Source organism: Pleurodeles waltl, chromosome 7 (genome assembly GCF_031143425.1).
Source record: "Pleurodeles waltl isolate 20211129_DDA chromosome 7, aPleWal1.hap1.20221129, whole genome shotgun sequence".
NCBI lineage: Eukaryota > Metazoa > Chordata > Amphibia > Caudata > Salamandridae > Pleurodeles > Pleurodeles waltl.
Window position 1 is genome coordinate 307,097,670 of NC_090446.1, and position 25,310 is coordinate 307,122,979.

General features: G+C 40.7%; 1 protein-coding gene across 1 annotated transcript in view; it reads right to left on the reverse strand.

Annotated features, from left to right (window-relative positions):
• Window positions 1–25,310, reverse strand: part of TGM2 (transglutaminase 2) — a 157,285-nt gene that overhangs the window by 50,717 nt on the left and 81,258 nt on the right. The window contains exons 3-7 of the mRNA XM_069243740.1: window positions 22,053–22,295; window positions 20,504–20,622; window positions 9,640–9,768; window positions 4,132–4,309; window positions 1,222–1,357 (exon numbers count right to left, since the gene is read on the reverse strand). Of these exons, the coding sequence (XP_069099841.1) occupies window positions 1,222–1,357; window positions 4,132–4,309; window positions 9,640–9,768; window positions 20,504–20,622; window positions 22,053–22,295 (805 nt within the window). The remainder of the gene's footprint in view (window positions 1–1,221; window positions 1,358–4,131; window positions 4,310–9,639; window positions 9,769–20,503; window positions 20,623–22,052; window positions 22,296–25,310) is intronic.

Sequence of the window (25,310 nt, forward strand, 5' to 3'; positions counted from 1 at the left end):
CATAAATCCTTGCAGACTCCACTCAGGGCAAATCTCCATGTCTTAGTTAATTTGATTGGCAGTGCTTGCACACGTGGTACTGTCCATAGCCGATCTTAAAAGTCTGCATTGACTTCAGGTGAAGGCCATGTTAAAGCTTAAAATCGCATCTTTTTTTTAAAAAGTAGCATGCCTCAACATATCTCATACTTTGCACTATTAAAGTCTCCAAGTTTTCAAAAGTGCTTTGACTTCTATGGGTCTGTTTCGCAAAGATAAACTTCCACTTTTGTGTAAGTTAATTATTTTCTTGCAGTATACTTATGACTCCAGAGTCTACAGACATAAAAGATGTCTGTCCTATCTTTTTATGTGTGGAGACTCGCAGTTGTCACTATATTACTAGTAAAACACCTTAGTGAATGGCAAACAATCATAAACGTACACAAAAGCAATTTAGGGAATTATTTTTCTAGTAAATGCTTGTCTTTGATTGCCTCAAGTGACATTCTGTCATCATATGTTTTTATTTTACATTTTGATTGATTTTATGTGTGTTCTTATTTGTTGCTATCATGCCAAATGCATTTTCCATACTCAGCTGAAAGATATTTTAGCAAGAGAGCAGGGTTATTGTATTACAAGTTGCCTCCACATGAGAAGACTCTGGTTTTGTGCAACAGAATACTTACTGAAAAAGCAGACAGCCCTAATGGTTTCACAGGGCCCTTAGGGATTGTAAGCAAAGGAGCTGACATATTATTGAGCAAATATATTTTTGTAAATTTCATTTATTTTTTTAGGGTAAGAGTTGATTAGCAATTTCACTTTTTATTATAATCAATAAACACATGACAAGTTGGACTTCTGCCGCTGGAGCAACTCAGTTACTTAGACGATCAGATAAGAAAAGCTCATTTATACAGCATGTCACTGGGTAGCTCCTTAGAGGCGGGGAGAATACGTTAGTCTGGAAATAATGCTTAAGACAGATCCCCTTCTCTGGAATGGGTATTCAGGGAGTCCACCATAATTTTACATGAGGAGCGTAGGGTGAAGAGGTTTGCAAGATGTGAAACGGAGACATGGGGCAATATCTGAATGTAGAAATAATTACAGCAAAAGGTCAGATGACTCAAGAGTCCATTGCTGTCTAGTCACAATGAATATTGGATTTAAATGATAACTAGGCTAATTAAATTCAGTAGAGATCATACAGTCAGGATGGCTACTGGTACTCACCAGATCATGTCCCGGTGTTTACGCTGGTTGTTCCCATTCTCATCCAGGAATTGCTCGATGATCAAGTTACTATTGGTGTCATGGGCAGAGTGATAGTTGGTCACAACTCGGGTCGGAATTCCAAGACACCTCAGGACTATGGAGGAGACATGAAGAGAGTTACTTTTAAATGTGAGAATCGTCGAAATCAGTGAATAGTTCTGGAAATACATCTAGGCATTGATTTTTGGACTGTAGAAACAAATGCTTCTTAAGATAAAGCACTACAAGGTGCTTCTTGCTTAGAAATATTAGGGATACAGAGCACTTCATGGGTGTGAGTTTAATTTTTTTAGCTATAAATTGGTGCAATGTAACATAAAAAGAAGCAACATTTTTTTGGAGTGTGGCACCTTTGACGCTATATTTGCAAAATGTTGTCACCATAAATTGTTGGGATAAACAGCTACTACGTATTAAAGAATGAATGGGAAAAGAAAGAACACTGGGTTTGATGTACGAAATTTCCATTTGCAAAAAGTAGTTGTAAATTGTGCACTGATTTTTGTGAAATGACTAATATTTTGCAAACTGACCTATGCATAAATAGGTAAGTTCACAAAATACTGATTCATAGTGGGTCGCAATCCAGTGTACCTCATTCATATTTATAAGGTAGATTGTGATTTTAGAATCACTATGCCTGGATGTCATCATTGGAATGGTGGTCTGCTGGGGTCAGCATTTTTTTAAAAATGTACCCCATTTCCCTTAAAAGAAAGAAGATTACATTTGAAAAGAAGTATCTTTTTTTTAAAGATTATTTGAAAGTTTGCAATGACCCCTGGATCACTGCCTACTCCCAAACTTGCTTTTTTTTAAAATAAATCACTGAGAGGATGTGGTCCCTTGCAAAAATGTTTTATCACCTCAGCTGCGGAGTTGGCGACTTTTCAATATTTTGTGACCAGGTTATAGTCACAAAACATTGATACATGCCTTAAGGAATCACGATTTGTAAGGGACGCCTTAAACATGTTCCTTCCACATAGGGATTTGTTATCGGTTTCTAATCCCTTTTTGAGGAATATGTAAACTGTTACAGACTTGCGAAATCAGTTGAGTACATAAAAGATATTTTGAGGTCACAAATCCCATGATTTTCTGAATCGCAGCCTTTGAAACTTCAAAATTGCTTTGCTTTGTACATCAGGCCTATTAAACCCTCCAAGGGACTACATCAAATTAAGTTTTAAGGTGAAACAAGGAAAAAGACAGATTTTCTAAATGATCTTGTTATAAGCAAAACACATAGTAACAAAATCACCCACTGGAAATAAACTAAATTATCACTGCGGAATATGGACATCACTTTTCTCCACCTTCAGAGAAGGGCTTTTTAACAACCTCTAGAAAGGGATCTTTTGGGTTTGCTCCAATCTGGGATTTCTTCAGGCAAACACGAAAATAAAAGTAGATTTTAGTTATATGGCTTTATTTATTAGGGAACAATAATTCCAAACCACAACAAAGCAAATGGATGTAATTGTCCCAAAAAAATAAGGGTATTCAAACTGGCACACTTGTTTTTAACACACCACTCCCTATCCCAGTGAGATTACCGGAAGTGACCTTGTACAATTTTGACCTCGATGTTCAGTCACTGCTCTTTTATAGAAATAATATCTATTGAAAACTCGAACTTGCAGGGAGCTATTACACAGTGGTCGTTTACAGATATAAGCAACCACAAACTCCTATCAAAATTATAAAAAGCTGAAAGCATGCTTAGTAGTAAAAAAAAAAAAACACCGTAGCCATACAGGCAATATTGCATGAATAACTGAGCAGTGCACATGGACTGAAGGTTTCAAAAGTTGGCTACAAGTACCAAAAAGATGTCTATAAAAAGACATCTATAAATGCACCCAAACATTCGTTGAGTTACACGATGAACGAGGTTGTTTTCATGAAACGCCATGTGGATTATTAGGAAGTCTGCACATTGGATCCAAATGCGGAAATACAGCTGAATAATGATGTACTCTAAGGAAATGAGGCAGGATATAGGCGTAAAATTCATAAAACATAAAAATAGTTACTATTTCACCTATTGAATTATTCGACCTTTCTATAAACGGACTCTTGACTAGTATTTGCCTTCACCTAACCATGTGAAACACACACAAGAGCAGACCTCACAAGCTTCCTAGGTACGCCAGTAGCTCAACCAGTCTAGATTGCTTGTACTCTGAGAGACTGAGTCTGTCTATCACATTATAATATCAGGGCTACAACTCCCTAAATTCAGAGTTAAAAACTAGATGGGATGAGGTACTAACCAATGAACCTGGGCAAATCTAAAGGTCTCTGATGGGACACCTTTTCCAGTAAAGGGTGGTCCGCTGTACTCCCGAGCCCTTTATCGTTTCTTTAGGAAACATATGCTGACTTTTATTTGTTGATTTCTGGTCCATGCCTTGCAAAGAACATTATTCAGTGTAGTACATCATGGGCGCATCTGGGCATGCATTTCTTCACAGATTGGCATCCAGAAGGCGCCATGGGTGGGCATGCAGAAACTTTCCCACTGGTGCTTGGAGAATAGGAGGCTGTTGTGAATCAAACATGGATCATGTAGTTGTAAAGTGTAGGAAAGGAGTTTTTATAACGATGCCATAAAAGTATTCAGTACTAATGCCCCGAATACCTTTTAAAAGGGGAGAGTGGTACTTTCATAATTTTTTTCTCATCTGAAGAAGTGTAACACAGGTCCTTCCATCCCCTGCAAGGCAGCCCCTCCCACCCAAGCGTTCAGAAGGCAGCCATTTAGCCATTTAGCCCATGGCCCACGAACACATGTGACGTATGTGAGACTTTCATCACATTCTGGAAGGGGGAGACATCATTTTGCATTACGGCACTTCTCACCTGTGCAGGCCACTGCAGCAAACACCCAGCACTGTCCATATCGAACTGGCTGACATCCATATCTTTTCCACCTCTTGAGGATATCAACACTTCCTATCCAGGACATTGGGCTGCACCCGTCCTCGTACCTATCGTCCCAGCGTCCTGCCAGGACACCCCTGTCATCATTGCAGTTTACCTGGAGAAGAATACAACAGTAAATATAGGAAAATGTTTGTATAGTCTGTAAATGTAAATTCATCCACGTGGGTTTATCAACGGAAGTGTATTCACTAGAATACTATAATAACTGATCAATTGAGAAATTAATCTATGATTGATATATCAATCAATGACTCCAAGAAGGTCTTTGAGGATATTAGGATCACACTTCTAAGCAACACTGGCTTGTATATAGGATTGCCCCTTTTCTATATTTATCACTTGCACATTAGTTTTGTTTTCAATTTTATTTTTTTTCTGCTTAAAGAGTAAAGAATGACTCTACACATTTACTGTGACCAAGGCCATCAAGGCTGAAACGTACTGATGTTAACTCACTCTCTGATCAAAAAAGGATTATGATCTAGCACACAAGTGCATGATCTCTCTTTTATGGAGAAGTTTGCCAAAAAATAAATATTGGTTCTTGTGCTCTTAGTTGCACTCCAACCCTGTAAAGATGTGTAGTAAGCACTCAGGAGATTCGGGTACATAACTGATTTCCTATCCTGCAAATTTGCCAAATGATTGATAATGCAGGCATCAATTGGAAAGAGCATGCCAGTTTGTTGAGTGTTGCCCAAAACCAAGAAAGAGGAGATGAAGCAGGGGCCTACTTTAATTGGTAAGAGCTGCATTTCTGAATCAAGACCTATTTTGTGTTTTCGGCAGTAGGGGTGTCTTGTTTATGTACAACTGCATGCCAAGTGTATGGCACTAGAAAGAGAATGCCAGAGGAAGAAAGCTACATCTACAATGTTTGCTGACACATATGGGGGTATTTTGAAAGCAATATCACACAAAGTACTGTTTAACTAGGTATAATAACTACAGAAAGTTTAAATATTGGGAAAGCAATTTTAAATTGGAACACAATACCTTGGGGGAGGCCACCTGGTCGGGAAGATACATTGAAACAGAATGTGTTCCAAGATGTCTTAGAATCCATACCATTACTTCATCTGGAAATTAAATTCTCAGTTCTAGATGGATGGGTAACAAATCTGGCCAAATGTTCAAAACGAAAGATGGAAATCTTTAATATGCATATCTCAATATGTGGATCAGTCCATCACTGACAATGTCATAAAAAGTAAGGAAAAGTGTTTTGAAAAAATTTAAGAAGAGATCAAAAATGAGAAATAATAAGCGTGAAAGAGGCAGGGGAGACTGTGAAATTCTGAAATTTGCCCTAATAATTTGGTAACATCGGTAGTGAAAACAACAACAAAAAATAAAGTGGCACAAGACAGTCTATTGCTGTATTCGATTCAAAATTGGACATAAACTCAGACATAGGCACCACTGGAGTAAACAATATGGTATCATCGAAAGAGATTCAATTTGTTGTTGTTTTTTTTGACAAATTCATATTATGTTGAAATCAAAAGTTACAATCATGCAGAGGCGAGTCAAGAGGTAGTGGAGTAAGGGAGAAAGGACCAAACGTGGTGGAAGACAAGTCTAAGAAATAAAGAAATTAGAAGGTACAATGGAGGGAAAAAATAACTTCCTCTAAACTACTCGCCGTAATTTAACCTTTCCAATACTATGCTCAACAGCAATGCAATGACATCATTAGAACCTGGTCTATCTGTTTTAGGAAATATAAACATTATTTATGTTCAAACCAGAATAGATATGTAAATTTATAAGAAAACTGAAACTGATGAAATTCCACACGTTGGTTACTAATAGAAGAATGGGTTATGGGTCTAGAAATACGGAGGATGTAAGACAAATGCAGATTTAGGACATTGATACTATCAGAGTAATGGGAAAAATCAAAGGAGTTCTTTCTGCATGGCAGCTGGGATCAGTGGCTGAGATTGGAATTACATAAATAAGAGAGTGGTAATAGTAGCCTTAATGTGAAATCTAACTTTGGGTCACAATTACTGTAAGACACTTTAGGCACTTTTCAGGATACTATAGTTCAAAGTCATACAAGACTGCATCCCCCAATATCACTTTTACTCAGAAGCTAGCTTTGGACTCAGTCTAGCAAGAGCATTCAATTATCACCAAATGTTGCGATGGAGAGAATGTGGTTGTGATACCTTGTGACATGTACATACATGAAGCCGTAAGGCAACTTAATGGTAGCGGGCATTAAAAGATCATTATTGCTCCTAATTATTATTGTACAATTCACTCTACATGAGCCAGACCAAGCATGGCAACATTTTTGAGAGCTAGAAGGATTCCACTACATGCTCATGCACAAAGAATTGTCTACGTGATCAATGACATGCTCTAAAGGCACACAAGGGGCATAGCTATGGGCACCTCCTTAGCCCTCAGCTATGCCAACCTTTTGATGGACTGGTGGGAGAAGCAGATGGTTTTGTCTGATGACATACAGAATTTTACTGACTATCTCATAATATGGCTTCGATATACTGACAAGTCAGTCCTTATTTGGGATGGGCCAAAGACAGCTGCAGGAGAAAAGTCCTTATTTGAGATGGGCCAAAGACAGCTGCAGAAGAATTTATCAGGAGGCTAAATGAAAATTGTCTAAATTTAGATTTTACATTCACTTATAGTTAAAACTGAGATGGAGCATACCTTCTGAAGAGTTACTAAAAGCAAAATAATCTGAAGTATTGGTAATGGGTTTGAGCAAGAAAAGCAATTTCTGCTACAAAGATTTAGGGAGGAGGATACCCCAAGTAGGTATTGAAGAACAATGTAGAAAGGGCCTCTCAGAAACAACACACTGATCTGATAGCCTTGAAATACTAGATTAGTGATAATATGATGCAACCAAGATCTAGTTCAAATTTAAATACGCAATGAGACACAGTGGGCAAGCCGTAACACACAATGGAATATCTTAAGGACAGATCATATTACAGGAGATATGATTACCTCTATTTCTCTAATAATATTTGAAAATCTTCATCCCTGAGAGATATCCTGGTATCCACCTATCTAGCTTATCTAGGAAAATGCAGGAAGAATACCTGACTATCAGTAAATGATTTTTTTACCTGTAATAAGGGTATTTCTTTACAAAACACTGAAAATGTGAATAAATATGAAGTTCATTATGAACGTAAAATGCAGAGAATCAAACATATCAGTTGCAACTCTGAATGAGTGATCTTTATTTTCATGTGATCCTGGGGTTTAAGATATGTACGATCAATCATGTGAAAAAGAGAATTCTGTTACACATGAGAGCAATTTCAAAATAATGAAAAAACATATCAATTAGCTCAGTATTTGCAGGAATATAATGATAGTTGTTTGCCTTTCAAAATACTTTGGCATAGACAGATTTCTGATACATCCAAGAGGGTAGAGATATAGTTGTAGAAGTTAGTTATTCAGAATCCATTATATTGTGGATTTGGAAAGATATTACTCCCAGGATTAAACAGTAAGGAGGAACTTATTGTTCAATTATGAGCTAAGTATATTAATGAATGATTATTTCCCAGAAGGATAGATTCCCCATTTGTATGAGTGACATTTTTTATTTAATGTTCACTTTATTTTTTTTATTTTTTTACAGAGGACCTTCTGTCAAGATCAACATATGGAAGGCCATTTGTTATCCACTTGAGGCTAATCAAATGTTGGACCTACGTCAATCAAGTGTGAACCTGTTTATATATACTATTAATTTGAATTCACCATGTAATGTTTTATTCATTGACATTTGTTCACTTCAATACTATGATTACTAAAGAAATGAAAAATAAATTTATAAATGATACATAACTGATTGACTCCATGAATTCCTTTGAGAATATTGAGATTACGTTTTTTAGCAGTATTGGACTATATACAAAAACTGCCCTTTTCTTTATTTACAACGAGCACATTAGATTTTTTTTTCAATTTTATTTTTTCTTTACTTAAAGGGTAAAGGAGAACTAAAAATATTTACTGTGACCAAGGCAATGCTGGATGAAATGTGTTGGTGTTAACAGAGTAATGGATTATTTTTCAGCAGACATGCACCAACCCTGTCAGGACTCACACAAGCCCTGACAGCATATATATCTTTATATGTAGTCACTGAAAAAAACAAAGCTTACAGGGATGTTATATTTAGGAAATAGGATTTAAAAAACCTTAGAAATTCACAGAAAAAAAACAAAGGTTACAGGAACATTATAGTTAAGATCTAAATTTACTCGTACAAAACCACAGAAATTCAGCAGTTATAGTAAGAGTTCTTACAAGTAACTATAACTCGCGTCCTAAGGCAACTATAACTTGCGCCCCTACCATGCACAGGTTTTTCTTCAAAAATGTAAGTGATAAGGTTTCATTTATACTTTTAAGGAAGTTATAAAAGTTCCTATGACTGCTGTATTATCTGGGGTAATTAGCAGTGCATGGCACGGGTGCGAGTTATAGCTACCTTAGGGTGCGAGTTATAGTTACTTGAAAGAACTGTAACTATAATTATAAATACTTAGTTGTAATCCTGAGATTGGGGGTTGAGTCCATACTCAGTTTGAAGTTAGATACAGAATTCTCAATTGTGTCCATAGTCATTTGGCTTCAAGCTCATATACTATCTCTAGACACATTTTAGGATGGCCTAAATTTGTAAGTCTGGATTACAGTCATAGGCGTTTAGTGAGTATCAAGAATTGTTCTCCCAAATCTCCTCTATTGTGGGCAATAGGAACGCCTTTATTAAGAAATGCTACTTTAGCATCAATTATAATTGTGTATTCTAAAGAGACAGACTTTTGTACTGTTTCTGCAAAGGGCAAACGCACAAAGTTCACCTGAACTGGAACCCTTACAAATAGGATATATGTGAAATGTATCCATGGTTTTTTAATATACCATCCGGCCATATAAAATAGAATCTGACGTTTACTGAGTGAAGATATTTTTTTAGTCTCACAAGAGGAACGAGCGTAAAATGTTGCCTGGCACAAGGCATAGGAACGAAGGTACAGAAAGACCTAGGACTGTTGTCTATTTTAATCCCAGCAGGGAATGATACAGCATCCCACCTTGTGTTGGCAACAGGTAAGAGTATAAAGGGATTTGCATGTTACAGAGATTTCCTTTCATTCCAGGTACCTTAAACTGGCCACATCCTTCCTCTTTGTAGACATCTTCCATCCCTCTCAATCGCCTGCGCGATCCATTCTTCATACACTCTTCCTTTTACGAGTGAGTGAGCATAGTGGGAGTGGTAATTAGGACCCAAGTGAAAAAAGACTAACAAGACTAGAGCATGGATGGAGTAGTCACAGAAAAAGTGTTAGCTGAAATGATGAAAGGGTCGCGCTGATATGGCTGAAGGACAAAGGGTTGAAAACTTACCATAGCACTCACCACCCGGCCAATATAAGCAGGGTCATTCCGCCGGGAGCAGTCTCGGTTTGAATCTTTCTCAAACTTTGTGCTGGTATCCAGAAGCTGGAGACAGATTTCCAAAATCTGATCTTCAAACTATTGTGGAGAGATAAATGAAATTTAAAAAAAAGAGACTTCAACCCAAGCATGTGACCGCATATGTTCAAACCTCTAGCAGCATGTAAATGACAACTATCGTAAGAAACTGCTCCTACTCAATTATCTACAGCAGTGGTTGGTTTTAGTTTTGCATAAAGGGGTTTAAAATTGTTAGGAGTATCCCCACAGTGCGAAATGGACGTAAATTATTTCATGTGTTATGTATACAAGTATGTCCCCCTCAATCGAGTTGCTTTCTTGTTGGGCTAGGTCATGCAATTCAGTTTTGAAGAGGTTTACCCATCATGTTCTTATGTTTTAATTGTGTTTCCATTAGCCCTATTTCCATCCCATGATTTTTGGTTTCATATCTGTTTCTATGCTGCTTCTACTTTTACAGGTCCAAATCTTCTCTAAATCCCCTCCCTGTGTAGCCTCCGTATCTCTCTCCCTGTGCCTTGGTACCTCTTTGTTCTTTCAGTGTCTCTGCTTATTCTCTGTGTGACTCCCCTTAATGTCCATATTTGTGTCTCTACCATCTTCTATGTCCCCCTCCATCGTGCCACTCTAAGGTAAAGTTTTTGACTTTGTGCTTTGTTTACCTCCCTGAAGGAGTGCCCCACATTTCCCAGGCTCAAACCTGGCATCCCTCCTCTTTTGCTTCCCCACCCAGCCAGTAAGAGGGCAACATCTCCAGATCGCAAGGGCACCCACTCAGAATGCATAGAAATGGAGGTCCCAAGTCTTCCGCTCCTCTTTCTCTATTGCAGAAGATTCACTTCTCCTTCTTGCAAGTTGTGTTTTTCATTTCACTTTTGAGCTCCGAGAAGATTGATGACAGAGATTAAATGGATGTTGTGGAATGTAAGAAGAGGTGAAGGGCAGATGAGTCTATGAGGAAGATCTGTTTTCTCCTCAAAGTGCAGAGTCCGCAGTTCTGCACTTCCTGCATTGAAATCACCTTTGGTGGTCTCTGCATGCACATCCTTCAGGTGACAAAAGATGGGTGAAATTTGCCATTATGTTGTAGAGGTTTTGTCTGATTCCACAAATTAGGCTTTACTCTCTTGAACCAGACTTCCAGATGTTAAGAGGGCGACTTCATGAAAGTGAATACAACTTGTCTACTTCCCCCAAATGTTAATTTTGAGTAAGGGTGGACGTCGAAAGAGAAAGTCATATTTTTTTCTAAAGCTCCCTCGTATAGTTAAGTAGTTTTGTAAATTAGTCAGCACATCCAATGTTGGGTGTTTTTGTTCATCTACATGCAAGATTAATGTTTTGTGTACATTTGTACGGCAACAAAATTGAGCCAGAGTTATTATGTGAACTGATCACATCTCTTCCTCCGATCCTATGACACCTTCCATGACTCCCATCTGAAGCTAGAGTGGAAAACAAAATAGCATTCATAACCGATGTTGTGTACTTATTTATTTGCTGTTCTTAGAAAGCATGTAAATACCAAATAGGCATCCTGGTGCTGAGCTAATTGCAAGCACACCTAACCCAAGACACTCACTGAAGCTTAAACAGCTGCATTTTAAGATTGTTCTTGTATTTTAGATCGTTAGAGAAGTGTCTAAGTCAGCGGTGGCCTGTATCCTTTTAAAGTGGTTGGGCGAGTGAAGTGCCCCACCACTTCACACAAAAAAAACAACAATAAAAAAACGTCACCTCCCTCCAAAACCGTAAAGTAAACCAGTACCCTAACTAAAACACAAGCACTGCACTTACATGCACTACACATTTACATACATTACGCACATGCATTACACACACATGCATCACACTTTTTTTTTTAAATGGCACTTACCCATGGGCTGCGCGTCCTGCTCCTGTGCTTTTGCTCTCCGATAGAGGAAGCGCTCCCCTAACAAATCCAGACACTGCTCTCATGCTGTTAACCAGGATGAAAGAAGGGCCTGGATTGGATGGAGCACTTGCCTGGAAGCTTCTTCAGGCCCTGGAGACCTGTACCTGGTCTCCACCCAGCTGTGTTAAGATCACTGAGTGGAGCACTTCAAAGTGCTTATGTCACTTTGGATGGCACAAAGCAGCCAGTCAAAGTGACATACGCACTTTGGAGCTTACGGTCCAGGTACTGCTCAAGCCCTCTGCTATCGGAAGCAGAGGCAGTCCTCTGCTACCAGCATCAGAAGGCATGTCCAGCATGTCTCTGGGCGGGTACGCGCTGTGGAGGAAGAAATAAAATGGCAATTAAATCTTATCATTGCCATTCTTTTGCGTCCTGCTCAGCTCACAGCGGGCGGGGGGGAGACGAGGTATGACGCTCCCCCACCCTTGAAGGGAAACCGCCACTGGTCTAAGTTCCAAAGTTTCAGAAAGTGCCGCGGGCACAACGGGCATGTGCATCCACTTTGTGCGCCCCATTGGCACTTTGGTATTATAGAAGGGGCCACACAAGCATCTATTGCCCCACCTTTAATACAGATAGCACAATCGCTACAAGAGGGAATTCCTTCATTTGCATGAGGGCGTGGCTTTCTGATGGCAGTCCTCTGGAGGGAGAGAAAGTGTCTCATGGACACTTAAGGCAATACCTTGCAGGCGAGAGAAGTCACTCACTGCACTCAGCTGCAAAGGGATCTCTAATTCCTCTTTAAAATGCAGACGGGTCGCCACCTGCACAGAGAAACATGGAGTGCCTTTGAAGCAGCAACTCTGTATATCACTTGAATGTAATGCCCCCAAAGCAGCATGAGTTTGCAAATGCCCTGAGAGCAGCTCAAACTCTGTATAACTCACTTTCCCTGTTTGCGCATGGTGCATCTATCTAAAAGTGCCCCACGGTGCAAAAATAAAAAGTGTGCCCTCTGCATAACAAGGGGTCTGGAAAACAAGGGTCCTAACACCCTGACAGACCTTCCGGATTTTAGGTACGTATGCTCGCAAAAGAATGTATGTTCAAGGACGGCATGTGTCTGAACATTTGGCTACTGAATAGAGGCCATCTGTTATGAAAGGCTTTAAATCAAATAGAAAGACTACTGAATAGAATTTAGTTATAGAGAGCAACCACAAGGGATTATGTGAGATGGACACATGATGAGGCAATTTAAGGAGGAGCCAAACAACTACATTGTTTACCAGTTCTATTTTATACAGAGTACATGAAGGCAGACCAAGGTACACTGCATGATCATTGATCTTGCACCCGCTGCTGCTTGGATAACTGAGCAGTGGGTATTACCAGGTAGGAAAAGAAGAATTTGCCATTAAATTTGGGGATGAAGGCAGCACCCAGCCTATACCTTAGCGATCTGGGTTTGGAGGGAAATGTACTCATGGAACACTACAACTAGAATTTTAACTGTTCTGGCAGGGGAGGAGGCGGCCCATTTTATCTAGCAACCAACCTGAGGGCCAAATGGAAAGTTGATCAATTAGCACAATTATCTCAGTTTTGAGATGATTTTAAGGCCATTACTAACGAAGCCAATAAAACAATATACTGTGGTCTACCTCCATACCTAAAGGAGAAACTTCAATTAGCAGATGGGCAAAAGAAAATGATAGGTAAATACTGACTACTTTTAGAAATCTCCAACACCAAAAATCCACAAATCATGGGAGGAGACTGTCTCTTGCCTAGCTTTGAAATTAATTTCCTGACATCATCAGACGAAATCCTGACTTCCTCACGTTCAGAACGGATTTCAAAATACACTTCCTCTTTTGACTTTTCATTCTTTCTTGAACCAGCCTTTATATATTATCCCCATTACATCCATGTTTTGGTAAAGCCACAAGCCACTTTGTTGTTTGTAACGAGCTCCTTGGTCCTCGTGGCTATGTCTCTGGTAAAAAATACTTTCAGTAGATAAGTAAATAACTAAATAAATAAGTAGTAATCCGTGTTTGTCAAAACGTGGTGAAGGGGAGCAAAATAGTCAGTGTCCTCACACACATTTTCTCAATTCTAAAATCTGGATGGCAAACCCCAACAAATCTACATGACATCAAGAACAACCCCTGAGCACCTAAAAAAAGAACAAAATACATTTCAAATTTGGCAGCCTTAATTGAAACCACCTTTGCACCCATCACTGTTCCCTAGACTGGAGAAAACATAGACCTTCAAATACCTTCATCACTTGGGAATAATATACTTCTGGTGGAACACCCACCAATTAAAAAGAACAATGGTTATCTCAGCCCCAGTGTGTCCTTCCTGGGACCTCTGTTGAGACTTTGGGGTCAGAATCATATCTGGAAAATACTGAATTATAATGGTGTCCTATCATGTGATGGTCACTTTATGGAAGGAAAAATACCTTTTCTTAATGGAAACTAGGATCTTTTAACAAAGGAAGTTTTTTTCAAGTTTGTTTGAAAGTTGACAGTGGTCCCCTGGACAAGTGACTACCACCAGGAAACATTTTTTTTTTTTTTTTTTTACATTCATAATGGGGAAGGTGTCGTAAAGGGACCTCTCCGTGTTTAAGAATGTGTTAGCATCCTGACTGGGGAGCTAGAAATGTGTCAATAGTTTGAATTCAGTGGCAAATCATTATTACACACAACAACAAATTGCTATTTACAAGTTACGCCCTGAAGACACCCATTCCAAATAGCGATTCATTATGTCTTTCTAAACACACTTTGTAATTTTGTAACCTGTTGCCGAAACACAAAATGGGTTTAAAACATTAAAAAGGTAATTGTGCTGTTGCAAACCATGTGAATTTAGGAATCACAACTACAACATGGCTTTTTACATGAGGCCCAGAGTTTATAGTCCACAGTACCCTTGCAGCACACATTCATGCATTCGTATTATTGTTAACCTATTTTTAACTAACAGCTTTCCACCAAGACGAAAAAAGTGTAATTCAAAAGTAGTCTGGCAAAAGCAGCAGAGTCTGATGACCGCAAGGAGTCTCGAGAAGCATGCTCTGGGCACGGCTGATAACAGAAGCTTGGCTTGGAAGGGAACACTGGGCAGCTGTTTTTCTCCTGCTTAGACTTTTGGAAGGGCAGGATGCGTCATAAGAAGTAACGGAACAGAAGAAGAAAATGAAATTGCTCTGTAAATTGGGCAATGTTCTGAAACCATAAACAGCAGATGGCGACGAGAGTAAAATTTATTGATGGTTTCTGCGTAACAAATAAAAGTTAGGTTCATATTTTACTCTAAAAAATTTATTAGATTTATGCAAGGACTGTTTTGTACAGTCTCTAAGGAACAGGGGTCAGATGTACTAAGGCTTTTTATGGTTGCAAAGTGCTGATTCGCAAGATCCTACTCTTGGCGACTGTTGGTATGTAATTGCAATTTGGCTCTACTACCATATACTGAATTTTTGAAAGGGGTGTGTTTAGGGCGTCCCTTACAAATAGTGTTTTTGAATGAGATTAATTATTCTTTTGAAACTCAAATCCAGTTGCAAAACATTAATGTATTGCCAACTACACAAAAGTAATGGTAACCCATTCACAAACGAGAGGCGGGCCCCGAATGAATGCTGACAAAAATATTTTTCAGGACTAGGCAGTGGTCCCTCAGACCACACCTAGTTCTTTAAAAAAGGTTGTATAAAATGTTTTCTTTTTTTTTGCATCCCGTTTCACTAAAATCTTTCAAACAGAAGGCTTTTTCTAAAAGCAATCACAGACATGGTGGTTTGCTGACCACAGCAGGCCACCATCCCAGTGATGGCACTGTATCGTAGTGGGCAACAATTTGCAAATAGTCTCAATAATATTTATGATGTGGGTAAAATTTGCAAACCAACCTACTACTACATAGGTCAGTTTGCAAAATATCACACTGGTTGCAAAAATATTGTTAGCAAATTGCAACCAGTATTTATCAACCAGTGTTTAATACATCTGGCCCCGGCACTTGGTTATTCATATGGTCAAATTTGGAGAATGCTTTAATCAACAGAACTATTTAACACTATAGTGATTACAAAGTGGGGGTAGTCATACATGCATTGCTGAACTGCCTAACCACACGTTATAGTCCCATTTTTGCAGCTTCCAGCTTTCAGCCCGAGTCTTCAGTTTTACTTTTTTGATGCTAAAAATTTATGTAGCTACTGTTAGACACAGGTGCAACTGGAATGGAATAGGATGCATATGTGTGGGCTGCACAGTTTTTGGGTCCTTTAAGGAAACCGCCCAAGGAGTCAGATGGTCCACAAGCATGCCTGCACCAGTTAAAGCTCTCACTAGGATTTCCTCATTCTGGAAGCAGTTTTACTCCACTACCCTGTACAAAACGTCCAGCTATAGTGGCCATGTTGGAAAGCTTCAAATTGTCCCAGAAAGTATTCCATAGATGAACAATTTACAGATTTAGTGAACAGTTTTCAGATCACTATAATCCAGAGGAAAGATAGAGAAACTGGTATATCCTCACTATATTACATGTGATACATGTGATATATCTCATGATAAATGTATTGCATCCACTACACCGACTGTCTACAAGTTAAGTAGATGTGGAGTTAAGAATATTAAATGCATACCTAACATTGACTTTGTAGTGGTGGGCAAAATTGTGGGTGATATCCTTATTGATCAATATTGTTAATTGTAGAATGACATAAATCAGACGAAACAGAAGGAACTTAGAAGCACATTGATGGGTACATAAGGCATAACTACTAGTTGAAATATAAAATTCTGACTAGACTTGCACCTTCTTTTTTATTGAGCCAAGTTCACACTAGAAATATTCCAGCAAGGTGTTTCAAAATGGTGCAAACATATTGTTTTCCTGTGGAAAACAACATGTAGAATTGTTAATTACAAATCGTCTTTTATCGTAAGGGATACTGTCAAGAACTGAGCAGAGACAAAGCAGAGGCTGAACACTGACAGTTCCTGATACATTTGAACACTATAAAGACAGCAGAGAGACAAATAGCTCTTCTTTGAATAGCTGCACCACTCTTGGAGCTGTGTGAATGTGAAGTCTGCATCAAATGATCCATCAGGAACACCGGTAGAAAGCCAAAGAACGAAAGAGATTTGTATAAAAGATTCTCAACTCGGCTTTGCATTAGCACCTAGTTAGGCCAGTGCTAACAAGATATTGGCCCTCATTTCAACTTTGGCGGGCGGCAACCGCCGCCCGCCAAGTTGAAACCGCCGGCCGGCCACCAAGGCAGCCACACTCCTGCGGGGCCTATTTGGAGATCCCCGCTGGGCCGGTGGGCGGACACCTGGTTTCTGCCCGTTTGCCCAGCGGGGATCTCGGCCGCAACACGGGAGCCGGCTCCAAATGGAGCCGGTGGTGTTGCGGCTGTGCGCCGGGTGCAGTTGCACCCGTCGCACTTTTCACTGTCTGCTATGCAGACCGTGAAAAGCTGCATGGGGCCCCCAGGTGCCCCGCGACTCTCCTTTTCGCCAGCCTTTTCATGGCGGTTCAAACCGCCATGAAGAGGCTGGCAGGAAGGGGACTCGTAATCCCCTGGGCGGCACAGGGGGATTTAAACCGCCGGGACTAAAGTGGTGGGAAACCGCCGGTCCTGGCGGTGCGACCGCGGTGCTTCCGCCACAGTCGTAATTCCCCAGAAAGCACCGCCAGCCTGTTGGCAGTGCTTCCGGCAAAACAGCCCTGGCGGTCAAAGACCGCCAGGATTGTTATGACCCCCATTATTTTCGCTTCGTCTGTAAACCCGAAAGGGGTGGATGCTCATGCAGACTTTCATATGAGCGGGTAATCTCACCCTCAAATATCTTACCAATATCTTAGGACCAGGAGGTGGCTCCTTTAAAGAAGGCAGGCCCCAGAAGGCAATACTGGTGATGTCAAAGGTAAGTATTACATGCAACAGTGTTCTAAAATTGAAAGAAATGTTCCCCTAGTGGGCTGCACCGTGGGACGGTGGGCCTTGAAAAATAAGTATTATTTGGTAGGTGTTTATCTTCAAAGTTTTAACAGATAATAGTCAATAAAGACTGTTTATTGTATAGTGTGCATGTACTGTATGTGGTATGCAGAGCACAAACCTAACCAGGGGGCATCGGAGAACCATACAGGGTCACTTAAAAAAGGAATGTGATTCATGATAGCATTTTTGTTTTTTTATTGGGAACTGAGTTCTGGTATTCTACTCTTCCCTCGTTTTAAGAGCATATCCTTTCTTCCTACTCTTAGAAAGCTGTACTGAAGAAATAGCTTTCTCAGAATCCCTGGCCTAGCTCCGCATCTTATCGTTGCTATCCTCGCTGATTGGTGATATTAGAAAGACCATTTCTTGAGGAAGAAACCTGCTTTGCATTTGGGCAGGCTGGATGGAATCCACGTCACGTCTGTGAAACTAAAGCAATGCCATCCATTTCCGCTTAGTAATGAAAGACATCCTCACTGGCAGCCCAATGGTCCTTTTACCGCTGAATATGGCCGCTCTTAAAAAATAAATATGCAACCAGCATGCATACTCTGCACTCTGACCCCACAGATTCCTGAACAGCAACACACAGTCATCTGAGGCCTGCTCTACTCTTGCCTTGGAAGGAGAAATGAAACAGATGTTTCCCCTTGTTTCATGTAATGAATTAATGCACGCCAACTGCTCTTCCAATATTACATTGTCAATTGCTTTTGTTTTCTTTGTGCTTTCACCATAACAGGAGCCAATGGTTGCAAGTCTCCCCTTTCTCCTCCTCCTCACCACGGCTAGATTTGATCACAGCTGGGCCTCCGTTATTAGGATATTTCGTTTTTTTGATTTTTTTCATCGCCCAAATTTATTTTTTGTCATCCGATTTGTTTTGAGACATCTTTTTACTTTGTTCTTTGTATGTCAAAGAACTTACAACCAGTACAATTCCACGTTTATTTTACCAATAAATGTAACCACTTGAATGCCTGCTGTGTTTTACTGCTATGAGCACACATAAAAAAATATCAACAACCAAAGGTGCACATCTGCAACTACTTGAGTTCCAGCAGGATCTCTCATTATCTTTTTCTACAACAATGTTTATTTGAACTTTTAACAATCAACCAGAGCAGGAGAGTAAGCAGCAATATCTAAGCAAGGGCAGGGCACAGGAATACAGTTTTGGAGCATTCCCTAGATCGCTCACATTGCTCTTTCCACTCATGCGCGGGAACTCACAGAGAGATTGAACAAAAACAAAATTATCGTAAAACATCCAGAGATGCTGTTAAAGTCCCAGGCCCAAAGAGTTCTAGATCAAGGTAATTCCCACAGATCACCTTTATGTGATCCAATTGGGATTTCGATACCCATCTGTTTTTTTTAAATATGTTTGCGAGTATATAAATGTTGGATCAGGCTCTTTTGACAAGGACCTAATTTTTGTTGGTATTAGGTCGCCGTACCCTTCACCCCTGAATCCTAGGAGATTTACGGGACCTTATAAAGCAAGATTTGTGATGCTCTCGCCTGCAAAGAGCTTCCTGTAGCGATACACTACTGTGTGTCATCACCACCTCTAGGTTTAAAAAAAAAAAAAATCCTATGCCTTGCAGACACATATTGTTCCATTCTGAGAACCAGGTACATTTAAACATTGAACATCAGCTCTGAAATGACCTGCATTGGCAGAGCAGCATCAGGAATTCCTTAATGGAGAAGCAAGGAGTACTTCAAGTATGTGTTGGAGTGCGCTGGCAGAGCTGTATGAGGGTCCCTGGTATGAATTGGCAAGTGTGCGGCCTGTTCGGACCAAGAACAGTATAGGGATAGAATGGCCAGGTTTCAATAGAGGTGCCTCATCAAAGTTATGAGTGAGCTGTAAGGCATGGTGTACCAATGGAGTGCCAGGTTGGAAATGGGACACAGTAACTTTTTGGGCTCGGTTGTCAGTTATCTCACTGTGGCAGAGTGGACCAGTGCTAAAGATTAGGCAGCTTTGTTTTGTGTCACCATATATGGCAACAAGAGGTCAGCAGTTTTTAACAAATGCCCTAAAATAGCAATTTATTGCTAGATTAAATAGAGTACCCAGGAGGCAGAAACAAAATACTGCCTGCAGTCTAAAAACATTTGTACCGAGGCACCTCCTTTAGCAGAATTTGACCTATTTAACCCTCTTTCCTCAATAAGGGAATGTCATTTTAATGTCAGGGGCTTGGGAGATGTCACTGAGTTATAACTTCGATCCTATACCAGAGAGAGCAAGGGAACCTCTTGGCATATGCTTGGCCACTTAGGGCATTACAGCAAACACACAGAGGGTGATTAGAGGAATGCTACCAAATAGTCAACATTTGTGGCAATAACTCCAGGTAGCATTGCAGCTCATTGCTTTTTTGTTCTGTTTCATTCTAGACAGAGCCCCCCTCTCATGCAGATCAGTTCTGTCCCTGCTCCTCATGAGAAGAGTCCATCCAGAATTACTAGGCGAGGCCCACTCCAGAAGGAATCAAAGCAAACTATAGTGTCCTAAATATTCTTTACAAAAGTATTGCCCTGTTGGAGTTTTCTAAAATAGAAAATATATGCCCAATGTGAATTTATGTTTGAAAAAGTTATGTTCAGCAATATTCCTGTATGTTATATTTTCACAGTGCTCACATGCTACAGACACACACGGGCCTTGACTGGCAAATGTGAGGAAAGGTGAATGCACAAATTAGGGCTGGGTAGGTGCAGTTCAATGCCACACTCAGGAATGGTGTGATAGTAGGAAAATGTACAGCAAAGAAAGGGTGAGAGGTGGGGTCATTAGAGGGTCAAAGCCTGGGTAAAGGAAGTAAGCCAGAGAGGTAGAAGTGTACCTGTCCATAGTTCCACGGGACAGGTTCCATGAGGTCTTTTAATCCTTGATAAATGATGCCGTGCTGAGTCAGCACATATTCAGTTCTATGCTCTTCATTTTCCATAAAGACAGAGTCATCTGTGGTATACAGAAGGAGAAAAAGAAGCACAGGTCCTAGATCATTATTTGTAAATATCATCGGTATGGTAGATTGCAGATATAAACGCTGTGGTCTTGGCACTCAACATTTGGATTTGGGTTCTAGTACATATTCAGATTGACTGTGCTTGCCAATACCGTTTTTAGCTCTTATCCAAGTTTGCTGGTTAGGCTGCTAAAATTAGCTGTGCTCAACACCTCTATAACTGCTTAGACTCAGATTTAACAAACCTGTTTTGAGACTTTATCTTCATTTTATAAGCAAGCCAAGCCCTTTAATGTAGATGAGATATCTAATCTTTAACCATTGCTAAGTTGGTGTATGTGATCCATGCACTCATTAACTAGCACTTTGGGAAAACGTCAACTAAACTAAAATAAAATAATGGGCTGAAGGCTTCATTGTAGTAACTTCTCATCCTGAAACAAAGATTGGCACACAAGAGAAGGCCAACAGTGAAGACCTCCTATAATACTTTTGCCACCTCCCATCCGGTTCTTGCTTTCTTTCACCAGAACACTGCAGCTACCCAAATCAATACAGAAAGGAAGTTACAGAGCCAGTAAGCGAGACATTGGGAATACGATGTATTTGAATTCTAGACTTACAATAGAGAGGAAACCCTGGCACCAGAATCAAAACACAACTGACCCTAAGCATGCAGGAAGGGGCAGGTGCAAACCGACAAGTACAAGTTGAGATGTTGGGCACAGCTTCTACCACTTGCACCAGGAAAAAAAAGATGTGGGGCAAAAGGGTGGAATGATGTAGAGGGTGCACCACAAAAAGTTGCTGGGATTTAGTGGGACATCACAGGTTGTGTAGGAATCCCAGGAACAACAAAAGGGGTTGGGGGAGACACAGTGATGCTCCCATGCTAAACTAACCTAGAACTAGGGCAAAATCCAAGATATAGCTGCTTTCAGCAAATTCTATACTGACGATTCCAGGGCTCTAGAGGAACACGTTCTGCTTTAAACAATGACAAGTTCAGGGCCGTCAAATAATGCATTTCTAGAAGATTCAGGAATCCAAAATACAGATGTTTAGAAATGCATACTTAGCCTAACTTTTAAAGATTTGGCAGATTTTGATGCAAGTGAGGCAAAACCTGAAATTACCAGGAAACAATTAACTCCATTTCATAGAAAATTTTACAAAGTCCCTACATTTGGACCACTGACCACTCCACAATGGTGCAGCAGTGGAAATATGCCCAGCACAGAGTACTTAATAGACATGTCTTGGAAGATTCTTAATTACATTGAGCTTTATGGCCAAGAGAGCACCTCCGATAGGTCATATTAAATATCTCTACGTTATTTGAACTGCTCCTCTCTCTAACTCTGGAATCTCCATCCGTTCTCCTTCCTCCATCACTCAATTCCTGAATGCAATAGACACTCACCTGGACACCAAGGGTTGAATAGTAGGGTGAAGGTGCCAAGGTGGAAGCTGGTACCCTCGCTCCCCATAGAAGCCTCCATAGACAGGTTGTAGAGTCCGATCCGAGCATCAGGAGGTGAGCAGACAGAAAGGGTCAGGGTACTTCCATTGTTGCTGGCAACTGTGGCACTCCAGGTCTTTTCCTGAATAGAGTCGGAAAGCGGAAAGCGAGCCTTGGTCCCAGATTCCTCAAAAGGACAGGGTCCTGTGAACACAACAAGGTTATGAAATGTGGACTGGTTGTGGTTGCTTGCTCTTACCAATGAGTACACTTTATTCCAAAAACATACATACATTTTGATACTTTATTTATTAATTCTCTTTATAACATAGTGGAATTTGATCTTGGCCTGGATTTCGATTTCGCTCAAAGCTACTAGCTGTTCATTATTACACTTCCATATGCCCCAGCAAAAGAGCTTCCCAAAATCTTAAACCTCATTTTGAATTCTTGTGTTTTTTATAGTCGTGATTTCCTGTTCTCTACCTTCCACCTCCTGCTAAAAGTCTGGAAGTGTAATATGAAGCAGATGGGCCTACTCTGGTGCTGCTAGAGCAAAGTACCTCTGCATTTTCGTCACTGTGGGGGCTGGTGGCGTGTCCGCCATTATGTGCATGAAAAACAGTCTGGGCACAGGTCAAGTCCTGCACATGAGATCTGCATATTGTGCAGAAGAAAATGTTGTGCCCATTTTATGCGTATGTATGTGCGAGTATATTGTGTGTGAAAGTATATATACATTCTTTATATCTAATTCGGTTCCTATTCCATGGTTGTGTGTATATATATATATAGATATATAGAAACAAAACACAGAGTGCAAAGGACCAATTCTGGACACAACCATGCGCTTTATTCTCTCATGTCTGCAGCGTATTAGCCGAAATGCATCAAGGTATGAGCTGCAGATATGAGAGAATAAAGTGCATGGTTGTATCCGGAGCTGGGCCTCTTCACTCTGTGATTGTTGAATTATTTCTATCAAACTCTCTATTCCTGCTTTGCAGAGGCGGCCCTGCGGGGTTGGGTCCCCCTATGGAGTTCTGCTGTGCGATATATGTATATATATGTGTGTATATATATGTATATATATATATATATGTAAATATATATATATATATATACATATATACACATATATATACATATATATGTTAGATCTGACAGCCTTAGGGGGGTCACCCCTAACTTTTTGCTGCTGGCTTTTAGACTCTGCGCACTTTACCACTGATAACCAGTGCTAAAGTGCATATGCTTTCTCCCTTTAAACATGGTAACTTTGGATCATACCCAGCTGGACTATTTAATTTACTTATAAGTCCCTAGTAATGTGAAATGTATGTGCCTAGGGCCTGTAGATTAAACGCTACTAGTGGGCCTGCAGCACTGGTTGTGCCACCCACTCCAGTAGCCCCTTTACTTTGTCTCAGGCCTGCCATTACAAGGCCTGTGTGTGCAGTTTCACTGCCACGTCGACTTGTCAATTAAAAGTACTTGCCAAGCCTAAACCTTCTCCTTCTCTACATATAGGTCACCTCTAATGTGTGCCCTAGGTAACCCCTAGAGCAGGGTGCTGTGTGGGTGAAAGGAAGGACATGTACCTGTGTAGTTTACATGTCCTGGTAGTGTAAAACTCCTAAAATCGTATTTACACTACTGTGAGGCCTGCTCCCTTCATAGGCTAACATTGGGGCTGCCCTCATACACTATTGCAGTGGTAGCTGCTGATCTGAAAGGAGTAGGAAGGTCATATTTAGTATGGCCAGAATGGTAATACAAAATCCTGCTGACTGGTGAAGTTGGATTTAATATTACTATTCTAGAAATGCCACTTTTAGAAAGTGAGCATTTCTTTGCACTTAAATCTTTCTGTGCCTTACAATCCACGTCTGGCTGGGTTTAGTTGACAGTTCCTTGTGCATTCACTCAGACACACCCCAAACACAGGGTACTTAGCCTCACTTGCATACATCTGCATTTTGAATGGGTCTTCCTGGGCGGGGAGGGTGGAGGGCCTGCCCTCACACAAAGGACTCCCACACCCCCTACTGGGACCCTGGCAGACAGGATTGAACTGAAATGGGACCTGGTGCACTTCTAAGCCACTCTTTGAAGTCTCCCCCACTTCAAAGGCACATTTGGGTTTAAAACAGGTCCTCTGCCCTACCACCTCAGACACTTGCTGATGAAGAAACCTGAACCAGAACCTGCATCCTGCCAAGAAGAACTGCCTGGCTGCTCAAAGGACTCACCTTACAGCTTTCTACAAAGGACTGCTGCCTTGCTGTTGGCCTGCTGCCTTGCTGAACTCTTGCCTTGCTGCAGAAGTGCTCTCCAAGGGCTTGGATAGAGCTTGCTTCCTGTTCCCTGAAGTCTCAGGACCAAAAAGACTTCCATCTTTCAACTGGACTCCTTGTGCGCCGAAAAATTAGACGCACAGCTTGCTCAGCGGTGAAAAATTCACTGCACGCCGAACCGGAAAGACACCGCTCGACCCCGCAAGGAAAAGATCGACGCGATGCCTGCGGTGCAACCGGAACTTCGACGCACGGCCCGCCTGGACAAGGCCGCCCGACTTCCAGAGAGGAAATCGACACGACGCCTGCCGTGAGGGAGAAAATTCCACGGGAACGATGTGCAGCCGGACAAGAAGCCCAGGAATCCACGCACAGACCCCGGGGCATCTGAAAACCCCGCAACCCACAGAGAAGACTGTCCGCACGCCAGAAATCGACGCAACGTCTTCCCCGCGTGAAAAATAATAACGCAAGTCCGTGTGTGAAGGGGCACACACCATTTTTCCACGCATCTCCTCCTCTGTGGCCCTTTGCGGAGATTTTATACTCCAAACCAGGTACTTTGTGCTTGAAACAGACTTTGTTTGCTTTTTAAGGACTTAAGACACTTTATATCACTTTTCAGTGATATCTTTTCATATTGCATCTTTTATCGTTTTGACCTGCAAATATCCAGATAAATATTATATATTTTTCTAAACACTGTGTGGTGTATTTTTGTGGTGCTATATTGTGTTATTGTATGATTTATTGCACAAATACTTTACACATTGCCTTCTAAGTTAAGCCTGACTGTTCAGTGCCAAGCTACCAGAGGGTGGGCACAGGATAATTTGGATTGTGTGTGACTTACCCTGACTAGAGTGAGGGTCCTTGCTTGGGCAGGGGGTAACCTGACTGCCAACCAAAGACCCCATTTCTA